The sequence below is a fragment of the Cottoperca gobio genome, chromosome 11, assembly GCF_900634415.1.
Source record: "Cottoperca gobio chromosome 11, fCotGob3.1, whole genome shotgun sequence".
NCBI lineage: Eukaryota > Metazoa > Chordata > Actinopteri > Perciformes > Bovichtidae > Cottoperca > Cottoperca gobio.
The window spans coordinates 1874136-1884072 of record NC_041365.1 but is presented as its reverse complement, the minus strand read 5'-3'; the positions used below and the strand labels follow the sequence as shown (position 1 = coordinate 1884072).

Genomic DNA, 9937 nt, shown 5'->3' with positions numbered 1-9937 from the left:
ACTGAGAGTGTGGGATCTACTTCAGGAATGAAGGCCATTAAAGTTGCAGCAGACACGAACCGTACTGACAGTGATATCTTTAGGTCGTGCACCAGAAATAGCCCAGGAATCTCAACGGACAGGTAATTTAGCTGCCTCATCACAGGAACTAAGTGAGGACAGTGACCCACAGCTCACTGATAAAGGAAGCAATCCTTGTCAATCTGTTTGTATCACACATTATATGCACACACACATTAAAATGTGTGGTTTGTTTTGTTTTTGGTGGTTTTGAAGGAGGTTAATGACAGTCATATATCAGATCATCTTGTACAACCCTACCATGAGGGATCACAAATACTTGAATCATCCTCCAGTCTCTTGGTGTTAAAAGGGCCATTTAAGTTACATTCCCACACCGCCGGACAACACTGTGCTAATCGCCACAATGCTTGATTTGGATTGAATCCAGCCCAAGTTGAACGAATGCTCTTGTTGCTGATTGACTAATTGTATTGCAGACTGTAGACAGGCATGTCTCAGTGTGTTCCCCCATGGCTGAGGCACTCCTGCTTCCCCTCCCTCCACATTTAAACCAGATGAACCAGTCCCGCGACACACACATATGCACCCCACCCACTTCTGACAAATGTCTCTTCCCCCCCCCCCCACATACAGTGATGTCAGCTTGTCTCGTCCCCACCACAGTGCAATTTGAAACTCACTTTAGAGTTCAGTGGCAGAGCGTGTTTGCTGAGGTTGAGTACACCTGGACAACACTTTCAGGTAACTGGCCCCTAGTGACTCGGGAGTGTGTGTGTGTGTGTGTGTCATGTTTAAAAAGGGCCATCAGGTTTCCACCTGGCTGCACAGTGACAGGATAGAGCCACTCCCTCTTTTCTGCAAACAGCTGAACCTTTGCCAGGCCACCTTCCAACACTGGACTGCTCAGTAGTTTCCCGGGGAACTTAGTCATCAGATGTCCTTTTTAATGTATGTTTTATCTTTTACTTGTCCTCAGTTACGCCAGGCTTTCTGTCAAAGTGTGTGTTTTCTTTACTATCTGCCATGATGCTTCATGACCCAGGGTTTCCACTCCTGAGGGAGACAGGGGCGACTGCACCTGAAATGAGGCTGGGGGGGAAAAGGAAAAAGGAAAAGCCTACATCAGGACAAGAAACTACAAATGACCCAGCTCAAGTGAAGGACTCTAAAATGCTGTTTGGAACGTGAGAAGAAGCAACCAGCGCTGGAACGTGTGGCTAACTCCTAACAACACTGTGAGAGGTGGGAGGAGAAGCTTGCTCTCATACAGGGGGAGGGACTGAGAGAGCATGGAGCTTCATTCACTCTGCTAAACACACACACACACACACACACACACACACACACACACACACACACACACATGCTCCGCAAAGCTGTTCTCAGGCTGAGAAAAAAGAGGGGAGCGAAGGAGAGGACTGCTCGCTCGCTGAGTAAGTTGTATATAGTTATATCCTGTCTGACTGTTTTACAGCAAATATCTTGTATTGTTTGCTAACGTGACGTAGAGGAAGCAGATGAAGTGCGTGTACGTATTTAAGTTCTTTAAATGTGTCTCTAAAAAGTATGAATTGTGTATGCAAGTATTTTTCCACTGCTAGTTTTATTGAATTGAACTTCTTTCTCTTCTTCAACTCACCCATACTCACTATACTGCTGATGTGAACCACATGTCACACATACATACACACACACACACACACACACACACACACACACACACACACACACACACACACACACACACACACACACAGACTCTGCAGAGGTCCAGCTCGCCTCCCTGGGGCTTCTCCTCTACATACACGAAAATGAGAGAATAGAAAAAGGGGGGAGTGGGGGCAGAAGAGTGGAGGGAAAACATTAGTAGAACAATGTGGGAACGCTCTTGATACATTGTTAATACACATTTAGGCTGATAACCTCGGAATGTTTCCTTTTTATTTTGTAATAACTCCATGTGAGTTGGACTTTTTCCCAGGTAATCTCCCTATTCTAATGAATCGGCTCTTTTTTTCCATCTTATTTCTGCTTTGTCATCTCACTCCGTCCTCTCTCTGGGTTTCATTTTTATCCTAGTTTTCAGTGTTTCCATCTCACCGTCTCTCTCTCTCTCTCTCATCCTGCTGATCTCATTGTTGTCCCAGGTGGTGACAGACAGAAAAAACAGAGACACTGAGTGAGGCCAAAGAGGGACAGAGGGGTTTATCAAACCCTGGAGAGCAGGGAGGTTTCAGATCCTGCGACTCGTTCCCCATAGAAGACACACTGATACTGGTGGAGGTACCGGGCCTTAGCTCCCAGGACCAACCTCCAAGATGTCCCGGAGGAGGTCTACAGGGGACCTGGTACCCAGGGACGTCACTGAGATCTTAGCTCGGGAGGCGAGGGTTCAGCGGGGGCAGAAGAAGCCGGGGAGCACCCTGGGACAGGCCTTTAGCTGGTTGAAGGGGAGCCGGAGGAAGAAGAGCCTCGGTAATGGGCTGAACAGAATTGGCATCGGTGTGACGGACGCCAAACTGGGACTTCAGAATCATGACCCTGCAAAAGGTGAGTTACACTTAAACTTTGTCTAACTTGAGGACAAAATTCAGTTCAGACTCAGTGATCTTTCACAAAATGCAGCACACAATCAGACTCATTGTAGTTTAGTCTGTATTCATGAACATGTAAAAGCATATTTTATAATCTGCACTAATATAATTACATCATTAATATGCGCAATCAAATCAAATGACGAACCCACAGAGAATTACCACTCGACCCTGCAGTTTCCTCTTAGCTCTTAGCAGCGTTTTATTGTCTTTCAGCTCATTGTTTTGGTTTTACGGCAACGTTTTCGAAGCCACAGTTTGCTTGTTTAGCTCCTCTACTGAATAATTCCGTCTTGTTTTGTCTGTCATGATCACAGACTGCACGGTCATGATGTTTCAGATAAATGTGTTGACTTTGGGATTAAGATGGGACGGGAATGGGGATGTTGTTATCATCAGGACATCAGTCTGTACATGTGTAACATGGCAAAAGTGACACACACGTAGACTGACACAGGGGTCTAATCCCCCTTTCTGTTTACTGATGCGTTTGCTTGGTCGGCAGCACAGAGATTACCCACAGTCCCCATTTCCTGTTTTTGTTCCAACTCCAAAGCCATCCCTTTCTCTTCTGTGTGTGTGTATGTATGTGTGTGTGTGTGTGTGTGTGTGTGTGTGTGTGTGTGTGTGTGTGTGTGTGTGTGTGTGTGTGTGTGTGTGTGTGTGTTACTGTAGTAACTATCCAACAACTCTTGGAAATCCAGATTTAGTCTTTCAGACCTTGTTTGGGCTTTTGTGGTTTTTGTGCTCGTTCCGCCTAAAAAGAACTTCCATGATCCCTTATTATGCGTTACATTGTGGTTTTGTAAAGTCTATGGAGAACTGTGAATGCTGGATGTGTAACAGACACTGACTCCATTTAAAAGCAAAGATTAACTAGTAGGAGGGCTAATGATTCCCCAGCAGAGAATGTGGTCAAAGTTTAAGAATGTCTGGGAAACATATGTTTTGGCATTTTCTTTAGACTTTAAGAGGACCGCTGTCAAGCATGTCCAAGAAACAGACCGCAGATAATACAAACACCCAGCCAGGCATCGCAGATTCAATAGTGACTTTGGCTCTTTCACTTCATTATTTTACTGTCTTACAGCATTTTAGGTTGTGTTTATTTCAAGATAATTGTTTTCTTTTAATAACGCTTCCTTTTGACTTCAATAGCTGGCATATTGTTTTAGTTTGTGTGTTGTCTGATGACCACATGAGATTAATGTAACTGCAGACGTCTTCACTGTTGGTTGAAAGTTGAAAAACAAAGTTGTTTTGTGTTCATTCTCACAATATTCCAAAATGCATTGAGCGGATGTTTCAAAGTTAGCCTCAGTCAACTTGCGCTGCAGGACTGAAGGCGTCTGGTTCTTGTTTCACTGGCGTGAACAGCTGTTGCTTTCTGTGTCACCTGTGTGTGTGTGAACAAATTGTTAGGTTTGGATTGTCTTGTTGTGTTTTGTCGCTTTGTCTCCGACAGACTACAGAGAGTGAGAGAAGCCTGTTTTCCCACCACTAAATTATTGGTTTATTTTGTCTTGTTCTTTCTCCCTGAACCCGCCGGGTGACTTTACAAACCTGACGAGACAAAGCAGAAATCTGTCACACAGACAGATACTGTGCACACTTAAACACATTTGCATAGTCCCCTTGTTTAACTACTTGGTCTATGACCAGACTGATTGCAAGCAAAAGGTTTACAAATCAAAAGTATCGCATACGAGTTTCTATTTGACACAAGTCCCGACCTGTCCTGTCCTCTGTTGATACCAGTGTCATTATCCAACTAGTTTCACTTTGCTGTTTCAGACTCTGTGACTGCGTTAGAAACAAGCGGCATCTACTCACTGTGTTGACATAAGCCAGTGGTTCCCAACCTAGGAGCTGGGCCCCTCCGAAGGGTCACAAAATAACTCTAAGGGGTCTAAAGTGGAAGTGGAACAAAGTTCTTCTCTTTCGTTTTGATTTTTCTCCAATCTTTGCTTTGTTTGTTAAACGCTGGATAATTTGACCTCAGTTATGAATCATAAATAGAACTATTTGAGAAGTTTAGAGGGAAAGTGTTTACTTCATAGAACTACTTACAACATTAAAATGTCTGAAACGTGACAAGGGGCCCATAAGCAAAGGGTCATAAGCCAAACAGGTTGGGAATCACTGACATTGCTCCTTAGTGCACTACTAATTCATTCAATTCAGTGTCTGAATTCTAACTGTAACATTTATGCACAATGTAGTGCATTAAGAAATCCTCACATGGATCAAAAAGAAAGTTTAGACAATGTGTTGCCTCAGTTCATATGATACCAGTTCTTACTCAGCAGCAGTGATGCAAATTGATGATGATTCACGAGTGAATGCATGACAATGAAACCATTCCAGACACATCTATCGTTGTTCCCATTGTCAAGGTTGATCTGAACTTAAGGTGCATATCTGTCGTAATGTAGCGACAATTGACGTGATGTTTCAAATGACAACAGAAAACACAGTGAATTGACGCCTTCTTCTTGTTCCCGTTGCAGTAACGTGCAGCTCATGATGTGTCTTTGTTGTTGGGTTTACATTGGTTGTGTCTTCCTCCCTGCATAATTGGCTCAGTTCTGCCTGTCCACGATCCAGAGCTCTGCAGTCCAGCGCAGACTGCCGGCTATATTTTACAGAGATTTCTCTTCTATAAAAAAAAAAACACTCTTTGATGTGCTGAATTCCTGAGAGCCGTGAATCAGAGCGGTTTTTGTGTGTGTGTGTGTGTGTGTGTGTGTGTGTCAAGGTCTTTTTAGCGCGCATGTGTGCGTGCACGGGAGCCTGGATGCCAGATTGGATGTAGAGTTATGCGATGAAGAAGAGAGATTACAACGAATCACAAAGCCCCATTCAGCCTTGAAGGGACTCTTAAGGAACACTCTCTCAATGCTTTTTTAATTAGAGCGACTTCTCAGCAAACACACACACAAACACACACACAAACACACACACAAACACACACACAAACACACACCTTTTTCTCTTTCTCTCAGATTTGTCCTTTCCTTTTCATTACTTCATATTACTTTTGATTTGCTTCTCAGATGGTTTAATGCCCCTCTATTCAGCGCTGCTGGGGGTGTGTTGGCCTTCACTGCTTATTACTGTGTCATCAGCGTGTGTTTAAAGTTGTGTGTACATCTACAGTGCTGCTGAGTGAGGGTGTGTGACCGAGTGCTACTCTGTATCAGAGGGTATCTCTGTTTGTGTGTCAGCAGCATATTGCTGGGCTTAGGGCGGCGCCAACCCAGCGCCAGCGCTCATTACATCACCTCCACACACACACACACACACACACACACACACACACACACACACACACACACACACACACACACACACACACACAAGGGCGTATAGAGCCCCCGCAACTACCTGCTTTGTCCAGCACAGCCCATCTTTGGCTGATGGCTGAGCGGTGAGGTCATTTTGCACAATCCCTGGGATTCCATGTGTTTGTCCGAGTGTGTAGTCATTGTGTTTACGTGTTTTAAATGCAGGGCTTGTGAGTGTGTTTGTAATGAATCCCATTCTTTGCTTGATTCTCTCAATCTGCACGGGTCTGTGTGTGTGTGTGTGTGTGTGTGGGGGGGGGGGGGGGGTGTGGGTGTGGCTGCCACATCACAAAACACAGTCAGGGTGTGTAGATTCACAAACTATAATGCAGATTACAGACCGAGTAGAGTAATTGAAGAGCAAACATCTCATTACATAGAGAACCTCGTACACAGCCCGAGCTCTATTACAGGCCACAACTCAGGGCTACTACAGTTTGACAGGGTGAAGGCAGCGAGTGGAGGGCAAAGAAAGGCATGCGGCGGAGAGAGAGGGAGGAGTGTGAAAGTTTAATGCAACCTCACAATGTTCCCTGCGAACATCCTTCACCACACACACACACACACACACACACACACACGCACACACAACACTTTGATAAGCGAGGTAATTGTACCTGGGTAAGCAGATACCTCCACCCCTCATCCATCACCGTAGACCTGAAGCCATGCCGGTGAGGTAAACGTCTCCCAGGCTACGGCATTGTGAGGCAGCAACACGACAATAGTGTCCGTGTTGGAGAGAAACATTAATAGTCTTTCGGGCTGCGTTTAGTGTAGGGTTAGAATTGGATATACAGTGGAGCAGCACGCAGAGATGTGTTACAGCAAAGTGGGAGAATGAAGTTAATGAGTTAACGTGATAAGAATTGAGGTCACCACCCCCCAGTGTTCTGTCTTAATCAGAATTAATTCCATCCACAGACCCACGTGCACGTGGAACACGTTTTACCTCCGCCCAACAACGTTACGTTTTTTTGTACGGTCGTCTGTCCGTCAGCAGGATTACGGAAAAAATACTCGGACGATTTTTCATGAACCTTGGTGGAAGGGTGGAGCGCGGGGGTAAGGACGACCTCTTTACATTTTGGAGCGGATCCGCTTCAAAGGGGCGGATACACAAATGATGTTTTAACATTGCGAGTGTGTTTGTGCTGCTTTCATGTGGTGTCGGATTCCATGTTGTTTCCACATTACGACTTAAAGCTCCTGAACACACCGAAGTCGGATGAACGACTTCCCCACTCTTGAGATTTGATCATTCGAGGAGCACGTATATAATTCTACCATATTTCGTTACAGAATCATGCACACATACTCCTTCTGAGAACCCGTGCAGATAACACATATGGATACACTCACAAGAGGTTACTGAAATGACTTGTGATCGACATCCAAAGCTCTTTTCCAGAGGTATTGTTTATGGAATAAGAGCTAATGGGTTGTTTTATAGGACATGGAGTGTGTTTGATGTAGCGTGGAAGCAGCTGGAAGACGTCAGCGTGGGACTGAGTGAGTGGGAGTCTGTATACACACGGAGAGATATACAACTGATTTACCCTTAAAGGCTGTGTGTGTGTGTGTGTGTGTGTGTGTGTGTGTGTGTGTGTGTGTGTGTGTGTGTGTGTGTGTGTGGCTCCTGTTACACAACTTGTTGTAACAGATACACCTGTTGGACGATGTTTACCTGATCCAGCTGCACGTTCTCTCTTTCTTAATTGTTCTGTGTGAAGAGAATAATACACCAGACGATGACAAAGCAGCTGAGGAATTCACATGACAACGCTATGATTTATCCTCTGACTGGTGGCCTCTTGCATCTCAAACTCACAAATTCATATTTAGCAAGCTGCAGAATCTTCACAAGAACTGTCATTTTAGCGAAGTCCTACACATACCATCCCACGCAACAGGGGAAGCAACAGCAGCAGCAATTCAGGCATGTTCAGTTCTACACTTACAGGCAAAGAGTGATATAGAAGTTTTACCATAGACTATATTTAAGAAGTGGACAAAGATAGCGTGACGTCACCCATTGGTTGGTTGACCAAAATGTTACAATTAACTAAAAACTAATTGTAAAAGGGTTAAAGTTATAAGACCAAAACACGGACCACACAGAGACTGGATAACACGCTGGTAGCAACCTGTTAGTCACAAGGTAGCCCTGCCATAAATCATACTCTGCTTTATCGTCTATTTTACTCTAAATGGGACTAACATTTACTAAATGAACATCACACTGTATTGAATTAGACTTGTTACAAGCGATTGAGACCATAAACTCATTAGGAAAATGTTTACTAAGGTAATAAATCAAGTAAGAAGTCGGGTCATTTTCTCATAGACTTCTATACAATCTGACTTCTTTATGCGACCAATGGAGTCGCCCCCTGCTGGATATATACAATAATGCAGGTTTAAGGCACTTTTCAGACCTGGAGGTTGCCACCTGGGTTTTCCATTGAACTGTTATCTAAAGTGGAGGAGTGGGAGGTTCTGAGGTGGTTCAGTCAGCCAACAAGCACTTCTAAGCAAGTAATATATTTCGGTCCAAATCATATTTGGATAGGATCCCTTACCTCCGTCACTCTTTTGACTTACCAGAAGGACAAAGGACTCTCAGTGACATTTAGAGCTGTGTGAACTTTGTACATATCCCAGTATTCAGCAGAAAACATGCTGCAGTTAACAGAACTCTTTCCTTTTTTGCGAGTAAATACCTCAAACACACACAAACAAACACACACACACACACACACACACACACACACACACACACACACACACACACACACACACACACACACACACACAAACAGCAGCTACCACAAAGAAAGATCTGCAGTTGTACCGCTCACTTCCCTTGCCTGTAGGCGGCACAGGTTAGACTGACTGTGCAGGTCTGCAGCTCTGCATCTAGACGTTAAGAACTTGAGGGTTTTAGCACAACCTTGCCACAAGGTGGGAGTGCTGGGCTGATGTTGGCAGATTCATTGCATGTGGAAATGAAGCTGTATGATTGTGCAAAGGAGAAAAGATGCTATCACGGGCCAAACAGGTCGAAGTATAATAACCGTGTTTTATTTTGTAACTCTTTAAAACTTAATTCCTGCCACTTCTCTCAGCCCGGCCTCGTCTCGGGTACACACCACTATAAGAACACAGGAACATTTACAAAGGTAGATTCAGTGAATCCTGTTTTGAGGCCCTGGTGATGGTCACCCTGACAACGGCATTCCTCAACACAAATGTCCTTTAATGTACGCATGCGTACGTGCACACGCTCTGCTCTCCTTTGAGTTCCCCGCAGCTGTCGAATCCTAAAACCTCTCCTGACAGTGACACACACTTTGATCAAACTCATATTTAAATGTATCTAGGGCATGTCTGGCACGTTGTATTGCAGCTGGTTGAGTACAGAGCATCCAACATACACAGAGAGACACACACACACACACTAAGTGCACTCTCGTAGCTCTATTACAGTTGAGATAGTGAGCTCGGATCACTCTACCAGCACAAATGTACTGGGTGTGGTTCTGGTGCGGCTGCATTAAGAGGCAGCATCTCTCTTTATTGCAGATCATTTTACACTCTGCACTCTCATATCTTTCATCTGTCTTTCCCTCTACACACAGAGCCTTCTTCTTCATCTCTGGAAATACCCAGAAACTCCTCCTGCTCTTCACACACCAAATCAATTCCTCTTCTAGAAAAGACGAGGGATTGTAAATATGCTCAGTGGTCCAGCACATCTCCCCTCTTCCTCACGATTCCCCCAGTCAGTAAATCTGCTTTTTATTGGAGGCTTTTTATCTTCCAGCAGTTCTGTGTGTGTGTGTGTGTGTGTGTGTGTGTGTGTGTGTGTGTATGTGTGTGTGTGTGTGTGTGTGTGTGTGTGTGTGTGTGTGTGTGTGTGTGTGTGTGAAACGTGATCAGGGTGACCATGATGAGGAGTGTGTGGTTTCA

At 44.6% G+C, this 9937-nt stretch overlaps 1 protein-coding gene across 2 annotated transcripts in view; it reads left to right on the top strand.

Moving 5' to 3' along the window:
- The first annotated feature begins 1360 nt into the window (after positions 1 to 1360).
- The window catches only part of nhsl3 (NHS like 3), a 35646-nt gene continuing 27069 nt past the window's right edge, over positions 1361 to 9937 (top strand). Inside the window, exons 1-2 of one of the 2 annotated variants that reach the window (XM_029443585.1) lie at positions 1361 to 1457; positions 2104 to 2574. In XM_029443585.1, coding sequence (XP_029299445.1) covers positions 2343 to 2574 — 232 coding nt within the window. In that variant the 5' untranslated portion in view covers positions 1361 to 1457; positions 2104 to 2342. The remainder of the gene's footprint in view (positions 1458 to 2103; positions 2575 to 9937) is intronic. The other variant, XM_029443586.1, reaches the window with a different exon arrangement.